At 39.7% G+C, this 24,809-nt stretch overlaps 3 protein-coding genes and 1 pseudogene across 3 annotated transcripts; 1 reads left to right on the top strand and 3 right to left on the bottom strand.

Annotated features, from left to right (window-relative positions):
* Window positions 1–4,655: 4,655 nt before the first annotated feature.
* Window positions 4,656–8,308, bottom strand: LOC147858186 (uncharacterized). Its single transcript, XM_087327588.1, has 7 exons — window positions 8,030–8,308; window positions 6,862–6,932; window positions 6,647–6,783; window positions 6,071–6,561; window positions 5,728–5,987; window positions 5,070–5,646; window positions 4,656–5,001 (listed from the first exon to the last, which is right to left on the bottom strand). The coding sequence occupies exons 2-7, from the start codon at window positions 6,930–6,932 to the stop codon at window positions 4,915–4,917; spliced, it is 1,623 nt and encodes a 540-aa protein (XP_087183714.1). The 5' UTR covers window positions 8,030–8,308; the 3' UTR covers window positions 4,656–4,914.
* Window positions 8,309–10,846: 2,538 nt separating this feature from the next.
* Window positions 10,847–14,875, bottom strand: LOC147858185 (translocase of chloroplast 101, chloroplastic pseudogene; annotated as a pseudogene).
* A 3,929-nt stretch (window positions 14,876–18,804) lies between these two features.
* Window positions 18,805–20,464, top strand: LOC147858184 (ribulose bisphosphate carboxylase small subunit, chloroplastic-like). Its single transcript, XM_087326949.1, has 3 exons — window positions 18,805–19,109; window positions 19,504–19,635; window positions 20,077–20,464. The coding sequence occupies exons 1-3, from the start codon at window positions 18,852–18,854 to the stop codon at window positions 20,302–20,304; spliced, it is 618 nt and encodes a 205-aa protein (XP_087183075.1). The 5' UTR covers window positions 18,805–18,851; the 3' UTR covers window positions 20,305–20,464.
* A 1,254-nt stretch (window positions 20,465–21,718) lies between these two features.
* LOC147858183 (uncharacterized) lies at window positions 21,719–24,450 on the bottom strand. The gene is made up of 2 exons (XM_087327237.1): window positions 23,896–24,450; window positions 21,719–23,784 (listed from the first exon to the last, which is right to left on the bottom strand). The coding sequence occupies exons 1-2, from the start codon at window positions 24,426–24,428 to the stop codon at window positions 21,993–21,995; spliced, it is 2,325 nt and encodes a 774-aa protein (XP_087183363.1). The 5' UTR covers window positions 24,429–24,450; the 3' UTR covers window positions 21,719–21,992.
* Between the last annotated feature and the right edge of the window lie 359 nt (window positions 24,451–24,809).

The raw sequence follows: 24,809 nt of genomic DNA, 5'->3' as shown, positions 1-24,809 counted from the left end.
CAGGTCACATCGCTGATGGCGCGTTCGATCTCCACCGTCCAAGATGGATAAAAAGCTGACAACGTCTGTCAGAAGGAGCCCGACTCTGCGAAAAGGAGCCCGACTCTGCCACAGGGAGCCCGACTCTGTCAAAAAGGAGCCCCGCTGTCAGACAGCCTATGCAAGAGGGAGCCCGACTCTGTCAGAAGGAGCCCCGCTGTCAGATCACATCAGTAAGAAGGAGCCCGACTCTGTCAAAAGGAGCCCGACTCTGTAGCAACAAACATCAAAAACTCCACAAAATTGTAAGTGTACAACAAATATTTGCCATGAAACTGATCATAAAATTTCTCAACAAAACCTAAAGATTCAAATAACAAGTCTTACATAAAATATTAAAATGTCAAATGTTGACAACCCTAAAATGAAATATGAATATACACGTTACATATTAAGATTATGGCTCATGTCGGGATGATTGCAAGATGCAACCACAATTTTTACAGCATGTAACATTTGAGTCCCTTGAAGTCAAGGTCAAGCCATCACAACGCAAACACCGAACCTTCTCATGGTCAACCAATGGCAATCTCCTCCTAGCCCGACTAGCACCTCTTTGTAGTTTTCCGGAGTGGGATTTGGAAGTGTTTGGGGAGCTGCCAATAAGTTCTTGCGAGATGTCTATTGTTGCACTTCTTTTGGCACCGATTTGTTGGTTGCGACTTATTGATCTACCATCTTCTTTATTGGTTGATTTTGGTGCACCAACGCGATACACCTTCTCAGCCACATCTTCCAATGTTTGTATACCTTCGACAATAGTTGCACGATCGAAGGTTCCTAACCCTTGCTCGAGACATTGAAGTGCTTTCATGACCGTTTGTATTTTGGACTTGAATGATTCAATCTCGGATATTGTGGGGTTTGTCTCCTCTACTTGCTCTACCTCTGCCTCCACTTCTATTTCTGTATTATGGTCCATTCGCATTTGGGTCGCGTGATCTATAAAAGGCAATGAGCCACATAAATGTGGCATATGCCTCTCAATAATCATTCGGATACCTAGTAAATGCTTACATTTACTCACAATGTCTTGGCAATCACAATATGAGCATTGGAGTGAGACATTATACCATAGAGTGGGAGTCGTCATGCTCAAGATTCTAAACCAATATCGGGCCTCGTCGACAATTTCAATTGTGGAAGTATTGTCGACATACCTTTCCAATATTCTCTCCGCTTCTTTAAGTCGGGACCTTTGATCCCTACAATTCGCACGGGGTGCAAACCGACCACTCTCACATATTTCTTGTCGTTGCTTGTACCACTCTATTACCGTTCCTCCTATGCAAGTGCCAGTTTCACTATCCCCGATTAAGACATGCAGAAGGTCGGTAATTGATCGGTTTATTCTTCCCCTCAAGGTAGTATACTTGATAAACTGCCAATGTCTTTCCACAATATTGGTAGTGTCAACGTGTCCATAGTTGAACATTCTACCAAACTTGGGCCAGAGTTTCCTCCACACACATGTCAAGCCACACCATCCTCCTTCTATATATTGCCAAACACCGGGCTTGTCCACATATTCTAACTTTAACTCCTCACACATTGCATTGAATGATGATTCAGTAATGCATTGCATCAGTTGGCACATTCGTTGATAAAGATGGATTCTCTCATTTGCACTTACTTTTGGCAACAAGTTGTCCACCCATGACTTTTTGGCGTGAAACTGACACAACAAAAGTCGACAATGTGTTTGGGACCGTTGCCCATTTACAACAATCCAAGATTGACGGTCTGTTGCAACCACATTAGTTATGGCATTATATGATGTCCAACATTTATCGATCACTATCGCATTTGGCCTCACCATGGGCATCCTTGCGAATATGACTCTCAAACAAGTTTCTAATGCCACTTGCTCATGGTTTGATCCCTTATCAGAACTACAAAGCATGTACCATAATGGGATCCCAATTCCCATGGCGTTGGGGGCAACTGCTGCATATAATGGTAGCCCGAATTGGTTTGTTTTAAATGTCGAGTCGATTGCCCAAGAGTTGTTTAGGGTCAACCGCTCACACATTTCCAACATCCATTGATCTTGAAGTATCAAGATAAATGGTTGTATGGGGGGAGATCCTGGTTCACCAGTCAAGTAGGGTTGAACATGAGCCACTTTCCCAAGATCTCGGAGTGCATAGGCATCTTGCATCATCAAAGCCCAATCAACCTTAGTCATGACACTCCCGATTTTTAACCTATTTGCCATGTTATGGACCTCCTTTGGTATCATAAAGAACCGATAGGTAACAAGCTCTAATGGACTAGCCTTGGACTTATGATATGCTTCCTTACGCATGCTCATTCGTGCCACATGCCTTGCACACCCAACATCAAATAGGTCATCTTTGCAACAACTTATGACATTGGGGTGTACTGGCAAATGGTACACATCCGACCTACTACATGGTACATGACCACTGTGAGGTCCATATATTGAAATGGTAAGTGTCTCAATGTCAACATCATTATTGATTCTAACATCCACATGGAATGTGCACCCACATCGGGGTGTGCACCTGTGTCGTCGAGTGGAATTAGACGCAAGTCGAGATGTCCCAGCACGATGGCAACTATACCTAGTCACACGCATACCCTTCTTGACTCCTTTCCTTAAACGTGTGTGGTACTTGGTTTGCAAATCCGTGAGCGCATCGTCTAATTGGTGGGTTTCTACCTTGATCACTTCTATGGGTAGGGTCTTGTTATATTTGGCCATGCTTGATCCCAAACCTTCTATCGAGTCGACCTTCGATACCGTTTGGCAACCACAACTTGTAATGAGTGCTTTCACGTACTCCGGTGGGATGCCATAATCACGTACATCAGTCGCATAAACTAGCTTTAACTCTTTAAGAGTCTTTGAAAACGTGTGATGGGATGTGTCACCATGTGACGCTAATACTACTTCCCTCCATTTCTCGACGTATAAGACTTGAAGATTAGGTGATGCTTTAAGGTAAATTGCACTCTCAAACCTGAGAATGAGACGACTCTTCATGCGCCTCCATGCATGAAGTGAAAGAGGTGCTCCCCTTGCGACATCACGTAATGCTTCCAATGTTACCTTAACTTGTCCCAATAAATCTTTAATCATCAAATTATACGTACCTCTTGAAAATGCAAAATACCTGGGGGAACAATACATGAAGGGATCGACCGCCTCATCCTCACGATCGGAATCTGATGACTCAAAAGGATCCTCCAATTCGTCCTCGGATGCATTGGATGACCATGACGTATCCTCCAATTCATCTTCTGACATGGCGAAGACACCATGATGCATTGTGCTCTCCATAGCAAATACAATATGATCAAGAATGCCAATGATTGAGGTGAATGAAATCAAATGAATTCAAGTGAATGAATTCAAATAATTCACATGAATGGAGTAGATTAATGATCGAGAATGAGAGTGAATGAAATCAAATGGCCTACAATATGATCAAATGAAATCAAATACAATATGATCAAGAATGCCAATGATTGAGGTGAATGAAGTGAATGAAATCAAATGAATTCAAGTGAATGAATTCAAATAATTCACATGAATGGAGTAGATTAACGATCGAGAATGAGAGTGAATGATATGAGTGCGAGTGATTAATAGACTATTAAGGAAGGGAATGGGTTAATTGGGAATGATGGGAAGACTCTTAGTGCATGCTACTGAATTTGGTGAATTAATTTACTGTAGTCGTTAATATGACTGTTGAGACGCCATCATTACACGTAGTTGGGCACTTCCCTATTACTGTGTCGGGCTCCCTTTTTTAATGAGTCGGGCTCCACATTATCAGTCGGGCTCCCTTTTTACCAGAGTCGGGCTCCCTTTTTAATGAATGGGGCTCCCTTTTTTAATGAACATGAATGAGTCGGGCTCCCTTTTTACCAAAGTCGGGCTCCCTTTTTAATGAGTGGGGCTCCCTTTTTTAATGAACAAGAATGAGTCTGGCTCCACATTAATCAGTCGGGCTCCCTTTTACCAGAGTCGGGCTCCCTTTTTAATGAGTGGGGCTCCCTTTTTTAATGAACAAGAATGAGTCGGGCTCCACATTGATCAGTCGGGCTCCCTTTTTACTAGAGTCGGGCTCCCTTTTTAATGAGTGGGGCTCCCTTTTTTAATGAACATGAATGAGTCGAGCTCCACACTAATCACATTGAGTCTTGTTATGTCTTTGAAGAAGATTGACATCGAGTCTTGTTATGTCTTTGAATAAGATTGACATTGAGTCTTGTTATGTCTTTCGTATTGTTTACAACAAGGACCGAAGCACTCTTTCTATATACTTACTCTTTCTACAACAACATTCTTTGATTACAACACTCTTTCTATATACTTACTCTTTCTTGGCCTTTCTCAAAAACCATTGCCGTGACTACTTGTCAATAAGCTATTAGTTTTATTCTTTTGACACCCAAAACAATTCCAATATACAACCAAAATGATTTTCATATACAACCAAAATGAGATTCATACACAACCAAAATGAGATTCATATACAACCAAAATGCCATTCAAAAATTGATTCATATTCAACCAAGATGAGATTCATATACAACCAAAATGAGATTCAAAAATTGATTCATATTCAACCAATATGAGATTCATATACAACCAAAATGATTTACATTGAGTCATATACAACCAAAATGATTTACATTGAGTCATCTACAACCAAAATGATTTACATTGAGTCATCTACAACCAAAATGAGATTCATATACAACCAAAATGATTTACATTGAGTCATCTACAACCATTGCAATTTACATTGAGTCATCTACAACCAAAATGAGATTCATATACAACCAAAATGATTTACATTGAGTCATATACAACCATTGCAAAATGACTCCACGTAGTCATATGCCCAAAGTCCTTCGTGCCCATTTTGCCATGATTTTCCGAAGGAGCTCCACGTCTTCGAATCCAAACCATTGCTCCTTACCCTACAATTGAAGATGCCATCAACAAAAACAAAAACAAATGCTCAAATTCAAATCTCATAAATACTTACAAATTGATCGGACTCAAATCCTTGAATCAACTCCTCGACCAACATGCGAATAGTTTGCATCACGTAATACCCACAATCGGTCCCATTAGGTTGGGTTGGGATACGCAATTCATGGAATTGCCCGTTGTTGATGATGCAATGGTCATGTGTCCGACTCGAGATATGTCGTATAGCCAAATCACCCAATGTCCGCACCCTGGTAGTCGGATGAATATTTAGTGGATCACAAAATATAATTGGGCTCCTCACCTTGGCATCGAGACCCGTAGGAGTTTGTCGCATCTTCAACCAAAGCACCCAATGCCCTGCGTTCAATATTGGAATGAAGACATAATCCCTTTCAGGAACACGAGTGAGTACGTCTTTGACCTTATCGCCTTGGCCTTCTAGTTGTACCCATAGCGGATCCACAATATGAAACCGCTTGTTGATCTCGGGGGGCAGCGAGTACTCCATCCATAAATGGAAGAGGGTTATCATCCATGTGGATGCCATCTCCCCTACTGTGATCAACGAACATAGTTGTATCTCCGACAAGAAGACTGCTACATCCAGTCGTCGGCATGCCACCTGATACCTGTTTATTAGGCTAGATTAGTAACTACTAAACAAACATGATGTTAACTATTGATATCATGCCCCCAGCATAACAACATACCTGGTGAACTTATTTCTTGCAGAGTTATCCCATGTTTTCGAGATTGTCCCTGGACCAACAAAGACAATCCCAATGTCTGCATCCTCATCTGTGTCAGATGATGTAATGAACTCCAAATTACATGGGTCCACTTCTTTCCTGCGGATTTGGATTTTCGGCCTCCTTGCTTGTTGCATTGTCGATTCTGACAGTTGGTCTTGACCACCATCGATCTCGACATGTGCCTCATCCTTTGGTATGGGAATTCCATGACTCTTACACTACAATTCATACATAAGATTCACACATAATCATAAGTTTTAAACTCACATAAGATGCACACAAAATCATAAACCATACTTACATAATCTTTAGACGCATCCGCAATCTTCAACCTCACTTTTGCCATCCTATGCTCCTTTCCCTCGTCATACCTGGCCATTTGTTGGCTAACGAATTGAGCAATGAAATCAGCCTCCTTGCATGTTCGAAGTGAGTCCGGAGTGGCTTTGAAGATTTTTATTGCTCTTGTCCTCAACTTCCTCATGTGTGATTGGCGTGATCTATTATACTTGAGCTCCGGATCCAAAAAACGATTTATTGATCGTTGTCTTTCGTATTCGCTGAAGAATGATGTGGCTGTACTCCTCATGGAGGTCGATTGCTCTTCTTCGTCTATCTTTAGCCCCCGAGGCAGTATTACATGGATGCCATGTGCCTTCTGTAAATGGGCCTCCATGTCCGCTTTTTTTCGAAACCATCTCCCCTCTTTTCTACACGAATCTCCCACAATACAGGTGCGACATTTGATACCTGTTGAGTCTCTTCCACACTTGAAGAGGGACATAGGGTCCACTACAACAATGGTGTCACATTTGCATTAGAAAAACCCAAAATATGCTTACATCAATAATGATTATAAGAATGGACATAAACTCACCATTTACTTTGATATCTTCAACACCTGGACCCACGTCATGCATGGGGTTCGTATCCATGCTCGAGTCTTGAGTAATGATGTTTTCAGCCTCCGTATCATTGGATTTGGGGCACCTAACACCCTTTCTTACATAAACCCTAAACCAACATTCAAGTTAGCACACAAACATTATTATTTATACACAATATAAAGTAGAGAAATGATTCATGCCATACCTCCCTTCATAGGGTATTGTTTCACCCCAATCTGCATCAAAGTCTATGAAGATCTTGGACCGACTAGCCATCTGTACAAAACATTTTTAGAAAGGCATTCATTACATTACTATTATTTAGGGAGAAAAAACGCAAAGAATGTATACAAAATTTTAGATTTGACATTCAAATGTGGGCATAAAAAAGAGCCCAATACTGCATGAATCACATGGGCAAATTCAAGCATTCAAATGTTGGCATTTAAATGACATTCAAATGTTGGCATTTAAATGACATTCAAATGTTGGCAAAATCAAAATCATACATGTATTCAATCATACACAGCCCATGGGAGATCTTAAATGCACACATACATGTATTAAATCACAGCCTATAGAAGATCTTAAATACACACAAACATGTATTCAATCATACACATGCACACACATTCGCAGCCCATGGAAGATCTAAAATACACAAATACATGTATTCAATCATACACATGTATACACACACATTCCCAAATAAATGTATTCATCATACAACAAACACACACATTCACAGCCCAAAGAAGATCTTAAATACACACATACATGTATTCAACCATCACACACACAAATGTATTCAATCATACACATGTATACACACACATTCCCAAATAAATGTATTCAATCATACAACAAACACACACATTCACAGCCCAAAGAAGATCTTAAATACACACATACATGTATTCAACCATCACACACACAAATGTATTCAATCATACACACATACATGTATTCAATCATACACACACAGAAATGTATTCAATCATACACATGTATACACGCACATTCCCAAATAAATGTATTCAATCATACAACAAACACACACATTCACAGCCCAAAGAAGATCTTAAATACACACATACATGTAACCCTAAACCCATCACACACAGAAATGTATTCAATCATACACACACAGAAATGTATTCAATCATACACACACAGAAATGTATTCAATCATACACACACATACATGTATTTAATCATACACATACACACACAAATGTATTGAATCATACACACATACATGTATTTAATCATACACACATTTATGGTACCTATTAGAAGCAACCCTAAACCTAATAGAAAGAATATGATACCTAATAAAAACCAAAACCTAATAGAAGGAATATGATGCCTACCTCTGGACTGCAGGTGCTCGCAGTGCCTCACCGGAGATGTTTGCAACGAGTGCTCGCAGACAGGTGGTGCGCCTCGCTCAAAAACCCTAAACCCTCAAACCCACGAATGACAGAAAATGACAGAAAATGACAGAAAATGGGTTTTTATACTTCCTTGAACATGAATGAGAAGGGCTCCCTTTTGACAAAATGGAGCCATTCTTTAATGAGTCGGGCTCCAAGGGAGCCCTTCTTTAATGAGTCGGGCTCCAAGGGAGCCCTTCTTTAATGAGTCGGGCTCCATTTTGCTTGAATGGGTTTTTATACTTCCCTGAACATGAATGAGAAGGGCTCCCTTTCTGCGAAAAGGAGCCCTTCTTTAATGAGTCGGGCTCCATTTTGTATGAGCCGGGCTCCCTTTTTACGTGGCGCGCTTTTTCGCGCCTATTCCACATCCATCTTGGACGGTGGAGATCGAACGCGCCATCAGCGGTGCGACCTGCACCGTCCCTCTCCGCGATTCCCTCACTTGGCCTCTTTAATATTTGGTAGTAGTTAGACACCACGATACAGTATATGTATATGTGTATGTATATATGTACATATATGTATACGGTATATCATATACAGTATATGTATATGTGTGGTCTCTCCCACACCACAACCTTCTCGCTCCTCCTCCTCTTGTTCTTTTCCTTTGATTGTTGGTCCCTCCATTTGGGGAAGGAGGGCCTAGTTTTAGGTCACATACCTTACCTAGTTTAGGTCACATACCTTGCCTAGTTTAGGTCACATACTTAGAGCTTAAGGCATGTGCCTTTTTTGCCAAGCTCCTAGAAAGGATTATATGGAAAAGGAATTTTTGCACATTGTCATTTTGACCCTTGGAAACATGGTGAGGGGAGGGGGGTGTTAGACAAAAGGAAATAGAAAACATGGGGGAATCTCACATTACATACTTTCCTAATATTTACCCAACCACCAAAGTATCGATCCATGAAGCCATAATCTCGAAGGAACTAATACATATAGCTATAGAGAAAATGAAAACCTATGGATGTAGTCGAGGAAGCAACGGTTTATGTACAGACTTGGGGTGCAGTTGAAAAGCCCAAAAAAACATGTCTACATCTATTATATATAGGCCATGTTCATCTTCTTCAGAGAAGGATACAACTATATCCATTGTTAGTGCCCCCCCCCCCCCCCTTCAATTACAACTATTTGTAGTCACGAGTCCGAAACACACATGATCGTGATCTCCAAATTCCATTGATCAAGTTGTAGGCCCAAGCTTCCAATTTATCATTGACCGTGGACTCCCTAACATACAAGTATTACATGTTTTAAGTGCTATTGGAGACACTACATTGAGATCTAATATCAAACTAGGTTTGCAAACAATGATAAGGCCCAACTAAGAAAGTGAAAGCATAAGATGAAGCAAATCATGATGGAGATGCATATTTAACAAACGTACAAGAGGCAATTCAACCCAATATCACGATCTTCATGTTACATATATCTAGTACACCCTATAACACGAATGCCCATTTGGCAACAATCCTAGACTAGCTTCTAGCTATGAATGGTAACCCACCAATTTGAAGATGCAAACTCATGAGTTGAGCCACCCAATAATGGCTCAATAAGGATTCATAACTACAATTTAATCACATTTTTTGCAATTGACCTTACATTGTGTAAAGATTAAGCGATAAATATAAAATGCATTGAAATGAATGCAAGCTCTATATCGCATTTCCTTCTATTTTGTGGTAAGCTCTATCGTTGCACCCGTCTACCCTACCATTGAGCTTGTTAACCTAATGCTACCTTCACTTCACAGATAATATAGAAAATATCTTGATGAAAATGTGAATTAGCCATACTTGTTTAGCTAAGTATAAATTTGTCATTATGCTCGCCCTCAAACTAAAATTACTATAAAGTCAAGTAGATTGCAAGATCTCTCCAATGAGAATGATGAAAAGTCTTGTAATGAATGCACCATCAAAATCCATTGCTCGAAACTTGAATCCCAAGTTGAATTCTTGAAAATGGACGATCTAAAGCCTTTTGTATGCTTTAGAGTATAATGTCTTGTTGTCTTTTGCTCTCAACCTTCACTCTCTTTCATCCATAGATGGACGACCATGAGTTATTATAAAGGAAACATCAACCAAAAATGGGGCCTACATATGGGTGAAGAAGAGACAACCATTGACCAAATAAGCTAGAGATCATTAGAAGTATAATGTCATGTTGTCTTATGCTCTCAACCTTCACTCTCTTTCATCCATGGATGGACGACCATTAGTTGTTTATAAAGGAAACATCAACAAAATTTTGTGCCTACATATGGGTGAAGAGAAGACATTTAATGACCAAATAAGGTAGAGACCATTAGACCAAACCATCAACTTTGAAGGAATTCATTACCTCGGTCCTCAACTATCATTAAGTACAGTAACTTAAATAAGCATTGGGTTTTTTTCTTGAGGGTGGGAGCTTACAACAATTACCACTTTTATTACCAATGTCTAAATATACATGTCAATAATCTAGATCACCATAAAGATATGTGATCACTATCTATGTTATTATAATGTTCTAATTGTAACATTTTGGGAGTTGTGCCATTCCTACAATCTGATTCTAAGTACAACTGAAGTTTTAAAATGTTCACATGGATAATATAGCTTCGGTAAACAAGACAAAAGGCCTCCAAGTTAAGACTTAACCAATATGTCTTGTTTGATGTACATGAGGGAAATAATTGTATGATTCATCTCCTAAATGTGGGAGGTAATTTAATCATCCTTAAAGTTATGTATGGAGAACCAACTCTTGGAAGTTTCCGTTAGAAAAAATGTGGACCAACAATTTGAATTTGAATTTCTACAATATTCGACATTGTTCCTTCAAGGCATATCAAGGTCATAGCTAGTTTTCATTGCCAAACGAGTTGAACTTTGCATATCATAGAACATGTTTATCATCTGTACAATTGAATTAACTTGGCCAAAAAAATGAAACCCCCTCCTCCCTCAAATATTGGTCTTTTCTTTTAAACCATGGTTTGATAAGAACTCAGGATCCTTTTAAGGCATGAATGCAATAGAGGTATAAGGCCGATCAAAGCCATTTGAATTTGCTCTGAACTATTGGCCTGAAAAGTGATTTTCCCACCTCTATTATTCAAATTAGCATGTACTCCTAACAAGGTTGAGCCTAACTTGAATTGAGCTTGCAAGTTTCCACCAATGGCAACATCACCATGCCAATTCATCAAAGAAAGACCAAGAGTAGAAACCGTTTGCTTGATCGGGTAATCTTTATCTTGAACCGAAATATTTAGACTCCCCCCATATACAGAGTCCCCACGACCCCTAATAGCTCCACCATTAGCAACTACCTTACATTGTTTCCCTATAAGTAGTCGATCTTCTAGCTTGATCCCGATAGAAATAGCATCACCCAGCTTTGTGACAGCGAGACCACACGATGTTCTATTTCGCTTGAAATTATCAAACTTAGTCTCGCCTCGTAATGTGTATGCTAAGCTCCTCCCAATTGCCTGGATATCTATACCTGTTAGGGTAACTTTACCCTCCCCATTCTTAAAGGATGCATTAGATTCCAATTGCATTGTGCACTCCTTTTTGTCCTTGCTAATTTGGCCGGATAGAGAGGCGGGAATTTCATCGGAAATCATGAATGTGCTCTCGATGTTAAGCCCATCAAATCCACTGTCATGATCCCACCCATGTGTTTCCAATACAGGCCGAATAATCCATTGATTAGCCATGTCAATATAGCGATATCGATAAGTAGGATTATCGGAATCGAAAGATGGAGGCAATGGCATATCAGGCATTGGCATTGGCACTGCACCTGACTTATTTTCTTCCTCATCCACATATTCCGATGTTTCCTCGGGAAGAGAATGGACCAGTCTCCTCTTTTTTAAACCCTTCTTTCTTGCTCTCTCTTCTTTTAGTTGCTTCTTCATGAAAAGATTCTCTCTATACTCTAGCTCTTCATGGTAAATCTTCCTCTGTTCCTTGTCTAACAATGCAAGTTCAGCCTTGGTAAGATGCCTAAACGGTGGCAAATCATCATATTCTTCTTCTTCATCTTCATCTTCATCATCCAAATCAGTTTCTATCATTGAATCATCATCATCATCATCATTATCATCCAGAAGTGTAGGCTGTGCACGAGTGTGAAGCAACCGCGAAAGCAAGAGAGGGAGCGGGAGCACCCGCCGTGACCTCGCGCTGAAAGGCTTACTCAGACCATTATCACCCAAATTCAATAGAGAATTTGCTTCACCTAAGAGCTTTGATGCAAAACATAGAAGCAAAAGTTGCGGTTTCCACACATGACCATTGGGCAATACAAATTGGTCATCTCTATCCCTCCGGCAAGATGCATGATTGTCTACTAAAGAAACAGGATTCATAAGACGCATGTCTCCAGCCACCTGCCTAATAGTCTGCTGAACTGAGTGTGAACGATGCGCCACAAACATATCATAGCTTATAGGAAGACCATCAGCACCATCTGGGGTAGTTGAGGATGCATGTGTCAGCACAATCATAGCATTGAGCCATATTGTCGAACCTAATGTATCAGTAATGATTCTAAGCAGCGGGAGATCACCATAGTTTCGATTGGGCATATCAATCCGATCAAAATAGAGCACGATATCAGGTGGCGATTTCTTCATTAAGCGTTTCACGGATGACATAATATTCTCATTATATCGCTGATCTGCAAATGAAGGTAAGAGGCCAGGCGTATCGATAACTCTCAACTTTACACCATAGACAGTACCACTAACCACATGAACCTTCTTTGTAGCTGGTTTATATGCATCAGTCATAGATTTACTTTCATTGAATAAAGAGTTTATCGTGGCACTCTTCCCAACACCACTCTTACCGATAACCATTATTGTGCATTCGAAATCTAGATCATTTGGATCATCTGAATCATCTTCTATTGGTGCATTTAAAGATCTTTCAAGACTAAAAGACCCTGCTCTGCCACTGATTTGCCCCTTGTGTTCTTGCTTTCCTAAACCTAACCGATATAATACCTGCGACATTACTAAGTTGTTTCCAGATTGTCCTAATCTATGTGCCAATCGCAAGAACTTCTCGCGAATAACCTCTAGCTTCTTTTGAGCATCCAAATCAGCCTCTGAAAGATCAATATTGTTTGAATGGACAGTAGAATCATTTGTTTCACTTCTTGTGGTTGATAAAGGCATGGATTGTGGTCGAACAAGGACTCGAGAATGTCTTGCAACATCCAATGATAACATATCATTAATTGCCAGAGTTCTGGAAGAATTAGGACTTCTAAATGCATCCAAAAGAGAAGAGACAGAATCATAATAATCATTATTAGCAGATTCCTCATCATCACCGATTCCCATGGCTTCATCTTCCTCTAAGGAGAAGTTTATATCAAATTCACTATTATCTGAATGTAATAAATTTCCCTCATGTCTGTTTGTAGCTTCTAAAAGAAAATATTGGAGATCAGCATCAGTTGTTATATCAGTGTAACCTTCAACAGGATTAAGCTCAATCTCATCAGATAATCCTGATGTTTCAGCATCCTCAAATCTGTTAGTTAGCTGATTTGTATCATGCAATTGCTTCTCAGGATAGGAATCATCACAATAAGACTCAACCAAATACTCATTTTCATGAAGAGATCCGGCCATATTCATACTAGCATTTTCATCTTCAGTTCCATCATGGATCACATCCAAGGTATCAGGTTTCTTTGAGTCGGATCCTTCTTCGGAGTTCATATTCTTTTCTTCTTCATTCTTCAATGCCAATATTGGCTCATCTTGCTCATCAGAGTCATCCTCGGCACCTTTAACAGGCAAACCCAGAGCGGAATAGGAGACAATCGAGTCTGTATTTTCTAGCTTATCCAAATTTATGACTGTTTTTCCATTGATTGTATCTCCCTCGCTTCCAAATGCCTCGGCATCATACAATGCATTTGTATAATCATCATCTTCATCTTCAACTGTAGGCTTAGCTACAGGTATAGTGGTTCTGGTATAGTTTTCATACTTATTTCTCTTAATCCTTTCCCTCACGACAGGTACTAATGCATCAAGAATCTCGAGAAGTATGTCATCATCGAGTGATAAACCTTTAGCTATTGCGATATCCATCACCACATGTCGAAACTCTTCTTCAGTTCCATTTTCAAGTATTGAAACATCGACCGAAGCAACTCCAGTATTCAGCTCATTGAGCTTCCTCAAAGCACTCTGTTGAGCATTAATGGAAGCTTCTGAGAAAGGAAATGGTCCTGAAAAGGATCCAACAGGGCTATCCATTTCTGGAGAGGAAGCAAGATATGAGACACTATCATAACCTTTGCTACTAGCAAAACTTCGCGTATCTTCGTTTTCTTCGTCGACGCTGTCTTTATATTCGTCTTCTTCGTCTTCGTCTTTTCCTTCTTTAACTTCATCTTCTTCTTCGTCAATATCATCTGAAGAAATGTGAGCCCGAATGGCAGGAAAACTCGAATTGAGAGAGGTTGTATTGTTGCTTCCAAGTATAGTCTCTTCATCTACAAAACCTCTTTCAGATGCCACTTCTTTATCATCATTTGTTCTTGATTCTTCTACTACTTCTTCATGATGTTTCTCTACTTCATCTATCAACAAAACACCTTCCATGGAATGCTCAGAGAGCGAATTTTCTTCCTGTTGGGGAAGAAGAAGGGGAGAAGTATGGTCCAAGTCCATGAGGTTGTGTGTTTAGACCCTTTTCTTTCACAGATTTAACTTGGACAGAGGAAGAGAACAGGGCTCACCAGATTATGATTATGGGTGTATCTATTTAATGGAAGACTCGATTCTCAGCCAATGGGTTTTTCCAGAGGAGTTAAGGTTATCTGAGATTTCCACTGTCAAGGAGAAGACATGAGGAAAGCCCAGATGAAGACCATGATTCAGGTTCTGTGCAGAAGCAGAGTACCACATGTCCCCTCAAAGGTTTGGCCACGTGTCTTATCCTCTCCTTGTGACCAGTCCAGTCCCGTCCGGTCGGTCTCTCTTGACCGAATGCTGGCCATGACTTTTTGTTCCCAAGAAGAACGATGACTTTCCATGTCCATCTGTCCGCTTCGTTATCGATGAGTTTCGTAGAGTAAACGATGACTTTTCCCTAGAGGAATGATCATGACTTTCCATGCCCGTCTCTCCGCTTGTTTATCGATGAGTTTCGTAGAGTAAACGATGACTTTTCCCTAGAGGAATGATCATGACTTTCCATGCCCGTCTCTCCGCTTGTTTATCGATGATTTCGTAGAGTAACGATGATTTTCTCACCAAGTGTTGTATCTCTCTTATGCGACTTTTTTTGTTGCCAGAGGAACAATGACTTCCTAGGTTTCGTCTCCCTGCTGGATTATCGATGATTTTGTAGAATAACGATGGCTTTCTCTCCAACTGTTGTATCGATCTCATGTAACTTTTTGTTCCCAGAGGAACGATGACTTTCCATGTGTTCGTCTCTCCACTTGGTTATATCCATGATTTCGTGGAGTAATAGTGACTTTCTTACGGACTATTGTAGTTGCTCTCATACAATCACCCTATTGCATCATCCACGCATGCCTTGTAGGCAAAATGATTGGAGACTGTCATAGATCCACAATATCATTGATTGCTTAATGCCCATAGGAGCGATGACTTTGCATGTTTGCCTCTTTGTTTGAGTATAATGACGATTGTCTAGAGCAACAATGTTACGGGCATGACCATATAATATCCCGTGGTGAGAATTTACCGTAGTATTCTATACACGTGGATAAGTGTGAGGGTTAAACGAGAGTGTAAAGAAGGGGAGGATTACTTTTAAATCCTCAGGATTGAGATAACCCATTAGGCCAAGTGTGAACTTGCCTGGGGGCCTTGGGTATCGCTATAAATAAGAGGCCTAGCTACCCTCATTTGATCATCTGGTTGACTACGTCGAGACTCTGTCTTGTGATGGGTCAACTCTTGTAGCGAGCACGCCAACACCAGGTACGACTCGACGCCACGGTGGTGGTATGGGACGCCGATCGAGGCTCGAGTCCATCTCGATCCCTTCGCTCGAGGGTGGTGGGGTGGATCGGCACCCTTCTTTCTCTCTCTCCTTTCTATCTATTTATCTTTATTCTATCCTTATCTAATGCTTACATTAGTCTATGTCTCTAACAAACAATGATATTTTTTATTTTTAGAAAACATATCCTTCCATTAGTTCTAAAAAGCATATCAGCTACAAAATACAAAATGATGGAAAGGAAGTGATTATCCTTCCCCAACTCGTCTTTAAGACAATGGCTAGCCATGAATCCTTCGTTTGATAGACTTGATTGAGCACTTCCTCAATAGTTGAAACATACCACAAATTTCCATATGCTCAAAGCAAATCAATGTTCCTCATCATGTTCATATTCAACATTTCCAAATACCACCTTTGGATATTTTTAGGGCAACAATGATATTTTTACTACTTGGGTATTGATGATTACCCTAGAATATCCAAGTCATGTGGATTCAATGACAAGAGAGAGAACCTAGATGGATGTTACTTAGTTGGTAAGGTTGCCCAATGGAGACCATGTGGTTATGGGTTCAACCCCTACATTCCACGATGGCATCTAGAGAATTAAGAGATATGATGTATGAAGTATCTAATAGAGAGGTGAGGAAAATTGGGTTTTGAACCGAAGATGTAGTGCTTATAGTGTTAACAATTTACCGCTAGGGTAAGCTAATTACGATAAGAGAGATAGTCATGGAAGTTACACATGAAGGTCTTATACCACTAGGTAAGAACCAAGATAGGCATGTTTCGTGACAATGGCCACATTTTCATGAACAAAGAAGATATTGCATGAGGTTCACTTGATGCTTGAGGTCAAGGGAGTATATGTGCCTTTAAATGTTTATGAGAGAGTTAAAGGGACAACTTATCGCATCTAAATATTAAAGTTATACTTTGATTCGTCAAAACTCGCTTTGCAAATTTACTTTCTACAAACAAGCATAAAAACGACAGCATTGCCTTCCCTAAGTAGTCTTGTTGATGTTTGACGTATTAAAAATACCAAAATGCAATGTCATGTTCTACTAATAGGGTAATGGAGAAAAAAGGCTTGATACACATAATCGCCTATTTTCAATCATGCTTGAAGGTCCAAACATGTGATTGGTCTCCTCCTCCTGGTGTTTGTGAAAAAACTTACGTGGGAAATTGTTTTGTTGAGTTTCATGGTTGTAGCCAAAGGTATCCCTTTACCAAAAATATAATCAAAGATTAGAATTTAGGCCAACAAAACCTTACCTGAAATATAAGGAACACACATTGGCGACTTCATGAGATTCAAGAGTCACCTTTCGAGTTATGTTTTTCAATAACCCTTTAGCCCATGTTGAATCACATAGAGCATTCTTCAAAGACCTATCTATCAACAATAACATTTATCCAACCCAAGTATGGAAAACAGTATCTACGGTTACATTATGGACCTTATGGAAGTATCGATGTAAAAGACGATATGATTCCATAGTACCCCTTCTCTCAGATATATTGCTAGAATTATGGGACAACTTACTGGCAGCAGTGCGTGGGCAGTATGACAATATGTCGGGCCCTTCGGAGGTTGTTCTTAAGAAAAGGAAAAAATTACTACAATTATGGAGGAAGTTGCCTCTATTCACGATCTCCTCTCAAGGACCAATCTGGAAGTATCATCATCCTTGGCCCTTCCCCTGATTATCCTTTTTGTATATAATACTCTCTAAGTTGTACAGTTTGTAGCCTTATGGCGTTTTTTCTTAATACTAATGAAGGAAATCTTTTTGGAAAAAAAAAAACAATAACTTTTATCCATAAACTCAAAAGGGCATTCTTTGACTCGAGTTTCCAAATGTAAATTTTGGAAAATCCATTTAGTTCTTTAGGCTTTTTCTCAATCATTTACAAAAAGCCCCTTTGTCTATATGACAAGAAGGTTGCTTCTCAACATGCCTCTCCGGATAAGTCTAAGGGAAGTTGTTGCCAAATTCTACTTTACCTTTCCCCTCCTCGTGCATCAACTTGACAATCGTACTAAGACATTACCACGTCATACGCCGAGCCTGCTTTCAACTCGTAGCGTGGCCACAAGTAACAACCACACTGCCATCTCTTCGGTCATTTGTCGGGTACAGTTGTCCTCGTGCATCAACTTGACAATCGTACTAAGACATTCCCACGGCATATGCCGAGCCCGCTTTCAACTCGTAGCGTGACCACAAGTAACAACCACAATGCCATCTCTTCGGTCATTCGTCGGGTACAGTTGTTGATCCGTATGCTAAGACAGATTTCCAGAGGCTTCGTTGCCAGAGTCCCGTAAACTTTCTATCTGGTTGCCTCTAACTAAAGATAAGAGCATCAACCGACTCCATCTTCGAATTCTAATCTCGCGATAGGGTGCAACGACCACGTGGGTCAATCAGAAGTGAGGGGCAATTTGGCAATTTTGGAAAACTGGGAAGGCTTTTCTTCTTCTTCTTCTTCTTCTTCTTCTTCGTCGTCGTCTTGCAGAAAAGGGACTGTCTTGCATGTACTCGTGTTTGCATGGTGTTCTCTGACAGCATCTCTGTCTGTCTGTCTGTCTCTCTCTCTCTCTGATATAAATATGCTTTGTACAGAATTCCTTCATATCTTTCCATTCTTATACGGAAAAGAAAAGAAAAGAAAAGAAGGAAAGAAGGCTCGGATATCATAATCATAGCAAAGAAGAAGAGGCCATGGCTCCGTTTCATTCTTTATCTCTGCAGTACTCTTCATCTACACTAGCCTCGGCCTGTAACAACACACCGACAGTAACCTCAGCTTCAGCCTCAGCTAATAATAAGAACAAATCTCGGATGACTGTGAGTCTGGCTGTATTTGATCATCACGGGCTAGGATTTATAAGAACGAAGACACAATGCTCCTGCTGTAACAAAAGAAATTCAGTAATACATAATACTTCCAATGGAAGCCGTCTCCATTGCTCTATGCAGGTCATCCTTCTCTCTCTCATCGCTTTCTTTCTTTCCTTCTTTCTTTCTTTCTTTCTACGTCATCCCACTTTACTTCTTTCCTTCTATGTTCTGTCTTAATTTCTTCATTCATTGTACATGTTAAAATTTTGAGATACATTTGGCCTCATCGGAGGTTCCTTCATATAGAAATTCAATCTTCTTGTAGTTTCGTGAATCTTATGAAAATGTTGTGTTTTGCATGATCTGCGATGGCGAGAATCTTTGTTTCTGCGGATTTAGGTTGAAAGACAAACTTATTTAGTTTTTAATGATTATTTTGGTCATTTCGGGCTGTCATAATTCGAATCATCATTGTTTAGTTATCAATCGAAGGCGACCAAAATTTTAATGTTTTTTATTTCTTCATATATAGGTCGTTAATCCTCTCATGAACAAGAGATACGAAACATTGTCGTATGTGCTGCCTCTCAGTGCTGAGCAAATTGTGAAGCAGGTTGATTACATCGTCTCCAAAGGATGGATCCCATGCCTTGAGTTTGACCAGGTTTGTTCAATAAAATGTTTTATGCTGGACATTATATCAAGTCTATCAAGAAGACATCATTCATTAACTCATGAATCTAAACCTTTGCTCATGAAAAAATTTCAACTTGAAATGAAATCCTGAATCTCGGAGAGCATGTATTTTGGTGTTCGGTAAGAATGGTCATCCATAGGTTTTCATAAGTGTAGTTGATATTAAAAAACAAGTTTCTATAAACTTCATGATGTTTTTGTTAAATCTTCTCCGTTGGAAATCATCCGGACATTCATATAGAAATGTTTAAAAGCGGGCAAACATTTTTGTACTTTGATTTGTGCATAAACATTTTTTGTGGGTCTTAGCCATCATCCTAGGTATCAACCTAGATATTTAGATTTCAAAATTCATCCTTATTACGTTTGATTTATGCCTAAGAATTCATCTTGACTGTTTTGTTATCAGAATGGATCCATATCACGAGAGAACTCCAAGGAATGCAATTATTATGATGGGCGATATTGGACGTTGTGGAAGTTGCCTATGTTCGGATGTGCAGATGCAATTGCAGTGTTGAGAGAAATTGAAGAATGTAAGAAGATGTACCCACATGCATACATTCGTCTCATGGCATTTGACAATGAGCGCCAAACGCAAGTTGTGGCAATTGTGGTGCACAAACCCTCTTTATAATTATCACGATTTAAAGTCTTTGGGTGGGTGTGAGAGCTTCATTCTCACTTTTTTATTTGTCTCATGACATACATAAAATCAATAAGCACACCAAACATGAGTAATAGCCATGGTGGTGCAAATGGCACCATTGCTAGATGGTCTTTTATTGCAATGTAGTCCCTAGTCTTTAGGAGGGTGTTGTGAACACCTTCATTCTTGTCTTTTTTTGGTAATTGTGGCCATTTTGTCTTAAAATTTTGTTAATCAAGATTATTATTTCTCATTTTTTTAGTGTTGCACAACTTATAGCCATATCTAACTCTATTCATTTTGAAAGGTATGACTTAAGCATCTTTTCAAAATGCGATATTCAAATAATGTGTGAAGTGTGAGCATCTTATCGTTCCCAAGCCATGATACATTGGTGATGGAAGAACCTATTAATGCATCATGAAATAAAAGAAACATTTATTTTGTGTCTCTTGAATTTTTTTCCTTACTTCCAATGCAATTCTATGAAGTTCACACGGTTTCTTTTATGATTTAGCACAATCAATCACCTTTCCATTCCATTATTATGATCTCAAAGGACTATAAGAAAGTGCTTTTTGGACATTGTGCCCCATACTTCATCCCCATGGAGAAACCACGAGGATTATCAAAGAGTCTAAAATATATCTTTCTTAAGAAGCACAAGTGTCATTGTCGGTTCCTTGGCTGTAGAAGTAGCCAGCCCCAAAGCAGCAAGCAGCTTACTCCAGTTGCCTCATCAAGATTGCCGTTGGCTCGGTTTAAAGTGAAAAGAAAAGTGTTGCTTTGCTTTGCTGGATTCGCAGATTATGGCCAGAGGTCTAGACGGAATGCCCCATATCTTTATTACCAAGGTATCCATGCTCCCTTTAACGTTTGCCCATCTCTCTTGGTCAAAGAGGAGAAGATGGTCAATGTGTTGATGATGGTGCTTAGCTCTAGACAAAGCCTCCACATAACTAAACAATATTAATATTCCTTTCCATAATTGATTTTTGTGAAGTATCGCACGAACATATCATCAACAGAAACAATAGCATACCCCAACCAAGTAGTTTTTGAATATTATAGCTATAGATGAAACCCTTACCCTTATAATTTGTACTAGTTGCTTGAGAAGCTGAAATAAGCGTGTGTGATACTTGATTGTCAAGTACTAGGACACTGATAATAAGATGTTCTAATGCTCATACTAATTCTTTGTTGAACATGCAGCACTCATCATTGTCGGTCCTTTAGCTTTGTTTCTACAATTCTCAATTTTGGGTTCCATGATTATTAGTGAGACTAGTCCAATATATACTTCAAATTCAAGTGTTGAGAAGGTTGGGTACAAAAAAATATATTTCTGTGTGCGGGAATCAAGCTATCAACAAATCCTAGATTTGTCTAAACATCTTAATTAATCCAATATATACTTCAAATTCATATATTGAACAGGCTGGGTACAAAAAAAATCAAGGTCTTATTTTTGTGTGAGGGAATCAAGTTATCAACAAATTGTTGATTTCTCTAACCATCTGAATTCACAAAGTTTCCTTAATCTATACTTACAAAATTGAATTCATGGTTGTGGTCTACCACTGACGTCCAAATACATTATGGACATGAAAACAGAGTGTATACACATTAAGAAATGTTACACTGATACATTATTCCAATTTAGCATTTATCAATCAATGAATGCCTAATTGTGTCATCCACAATGACCATCTAGCGGCTTCTAAATGGTTCCCACTCTTCTCAAATGCAGCAATCAAGCAATTGTATGTAATTTCATCTGGCACTAAGCCTAAACTCTGCATTTCTTTGAATGCATCCATGGCTTCATTCGGCATCTCTAAATTCCCATACGCATGAATTAATGTATTGAACGTGTAGTTACTTGGCTTAATACCTGCTGCATCCATGCCATTCCGAACCTCTTGTAGCTCTGTCAATAGTCCCTCTCTTCCATAAACATTAATCAAAATGTTGAATGTAGATAGATCGGGCGGGCAATCAGCTCTTCTCATTCTCTCCAGAATGTTCTCCATTTTACGGACTTGACCTGCCTTTCCATATGCATCTAGCATTGAGTTGTATGCCTCAACATGATCCTTAAACCCCGAGTTTTGCATTTCTACCAGAGCATGATCCATCTTATTGAATTCCTTATACTTACCATAAGCATCAATGATGGTGTTGTATGATATGGCATTCAACACATTTTGCTCCCTTGCAAGCTTGAACACATTCTCAGCTTTCTCCAATAAACCTGCTTTAGCAAAAATATCCATCATCAAGTTGCATGTGACACTACTCAATGGCATTTTGGCATGAACCATAGCTAGAAACACCTTGATGATCTCCTCTAAAGGCAATGCTCTTCCACAACAATGTATAACTCCGTTAAACATGGATGCTGACCACGTTAGCTTGCATTTTAGCATCCTTTTGTAGACATTGACAGCTTTTTTATGCATGTTTGCCCGTGAGTATGTTCTAAGCATAGTAAGGAAAAGGGCAGGGTCTAATATTAGACCCTCATGTCGCTCTACCATATCCGATATCTCAACAGCTTTTTCAACAAGACCCGCCTTGAGGTACATATTAATAGTAACAGTGTATGCTCCAGCATCGGTGGATTCACATAATGACGGAGAACTAGCCCTCATTTCATCAAAGAGAGCTCTACCCTTTTCCACGCCTTTTTCATCACCCATTCGGCCACAAATATCAATGATTGTACATGATGTCATCCAGCTTGGGAAAGTGCCAGATCTTCGCATCTCTTCATACACACAAATCCCATCCTCATACCGACCTGATGCTTTACACATGCAAATCAGACTATGGCACAGAGCCTCATCTAACTGTGATGCCATGTTACTCGCATCCTTAAAGATGATATTGTGATCATTTCCAATAACATCAGGATATAAGCTTGTAGGATGATCATTTCCACAGCTTTCATTTACTCTATATGTATATCTATTTAACAAACTCTGTGGTGAGTTTTCCTTTAGAAAAGGGCGATGCTCTTTTCTTGTACCATTGCCAGAGCTGGCTACCTTCGAACTCTTGCTACAAAGTAACCAAAACTCATTCAATGCTTTATCAACTAAGTTACATCTTATGTATGCTCGGATAAGAATCGTATGGCACTTATCAATAGGCGACCATCCTGCCGCCTCCATGAGTGCAATCACATTGGATAAATCATCAAGCTTACCAAATCTATCATAAACCTTGACAATGACATCCAAAGTAGACGAATCAGGGGTACATCCAAATTCCTTCATATCAGAGAGCAGAGTGTGAACACTTCTCCTCCACTCATCCTCATTCCTTTCAATTTTCCTATGTAGGTTGAGCAACGTGTTGAAATTCTGAATGCTTGGACGGAATCCACATTGCTTCATTCGATCATAGTAAATGAGAGCTTCCTTGAGTTCTCCTGCTCGTCCACATGCCCCTATCATGGATCTATGGGAACAATTCAAAGGAAATTCTACTCTAGATTGAAAAGTATGCTTTTCTGTAACAAAACCCGATCTCATAAATCAAAGAAAATGACTAGAAGAACAAGAGACAAACCTGTAACTAACCATATCGGGTCGGCACAATTCATCAGATTCTAACCGAAGAAACCATGATTGTGCTTTAGAGAAACGGTTAGCTTTCCCATTGATAGTAATCATAAGGTTATATGAGAGCAAATCAGGTTTGATACCTGATAGCCACATCAAGTCCATGTAACTCTCTGCTTCGTCTACTTTTCCTTCCTTCAAGTACAGCTTAAGCTGAAAAGCTACATTTTGATCATATCTCTTTACTTTATGCTCTTCCCCATCTTCTTCTTCTTCTTCTTCTTTCTTCTTCTTCTTCTTCTTCTTCTCCTTATAATTCCTTTCCTCCATAGATTCCTGTGTTAGAGCAAGCGAAGGAAGAGCAGAGCATACGCACCTGTGAGGATTGAGTCCTTTGAGATGATTATGCTCCTTGAGAGAGAATGGGAGGGGATAGGACTTGATGATGTCGATGTCGAAGGAGATGGTGACGAGGTTATGGTGGAGCTCTGCAAAGGCAAGGAAGCCATGGAAGGAAGAAGAAGAAGAAGAAGCCGCCATGAAAGGAACAGAGGAGACATGAATGAATGAATGAATGAATGCTCTCCCACACAAATATTAGTATTATTGCTCTGTTCTTTTGTGTTGTGATAAAAAGGAAAAAATATTTTTTGGAAAAAAAAAAACAAAAAGGAAAAAAGAAGAATTGTGTGGGCAAGGAAATCTGTATGTAAAGAAAAAGATTGGCCCTGGGTCCCATGACCATCCACCCGGCCAAACCCTCTCTTCCCTGCCCATCGAGATTTCGGAGCCCTCTTCGACCTGGGCAGTCGCCTATATGTATATACCTCGTATCGCCCCTACCTATATATACCTATGGTGGTGTCTGTTGGGTTCGACCACCCACTTGACTCAAACTGATCACTCTTCCTCTCTATCTCT

Source organism: Azolla caroliniana, unplaced genomic scaffold, assembly GCF_043228905.1.
Source record: "Azolla caroliniana isolate FFs.n. ecotype wild unplaced genomic scaffold, voAzoCaro1.0.p SCAF_11, whole genome shotgun sequence".
Taxonomy (NCBI): domain Eukaryota; kingdom Viridiplantae; phylum Streptophyta; class Polypodiopsida; order Salviniales; family Salviniaceae; genus Azolla; species Azolla caroliniana.
This window is presented reverse-complemented; position numbering and strand designations above follow the sequence as displayed.

Excerpts from the sequence above, each read along its gene's own strand:
- LOC147858184 (XM_087326949.1), top strand. The coding sequence starts at position 18,852 with ATGGCTCCGTTTCATTCTTTATCTCTGCAGTACTCTTCATCTACACTA. Across the intron at positions 19,110-19,503 it reads GTCTCCATTGCTCTATGCAG|GTCGTTAATCCTCTCATGAA; the intron begins GTCATCCTTCTC and ends CTTCATATATAG. Across the intron at positions 19,636-20,076 it reads CATGCCTTGAGTTTGACCAG|AATGGATCCATATCACGAGA; the intron begins GTTTGTTCAATA and ends TTTTGTTATCAG.
- LOC147858186 (XM_087327588.1), bottom strand. The coding sequence starts at position 6,932 with ATGGCTAGTCGGTCCAAGATCTTCATAGACTTTGATGCAGATTGGGGT. Across the intron at positions 6,562-6,646 it reads TGAAGATATCAAAGTAAATG|TGGACCCTATGTCCCTCTTC; the intron begins GTGAGTTTATGT and ends CCATTGTTGTAG. Across the intron at positions 5,002-5,069 it reads GATTTGAGTCCGATCAATTT|GGTAAGGAGCAATGGTTTGG; the intron begins GTAAGTATTTAT and ends CTTCAATTGTAG.
- LOC147858183 (XM_087327237.1), bottom strand. The coding sequence starts at position 24,428 with ATGGCGGCTTCTTCTTCTTCTTCTTCCTTCCATGGCTTCCTTGCCTTT. Across the intron at positions 23,785-23,895 it reads CCCGATATGGTTAGTTACAG|ATCCATGATAGGGGCATGTG; the intron begins GTTTGTCTCTTG and ends TTGTTCCCATAG.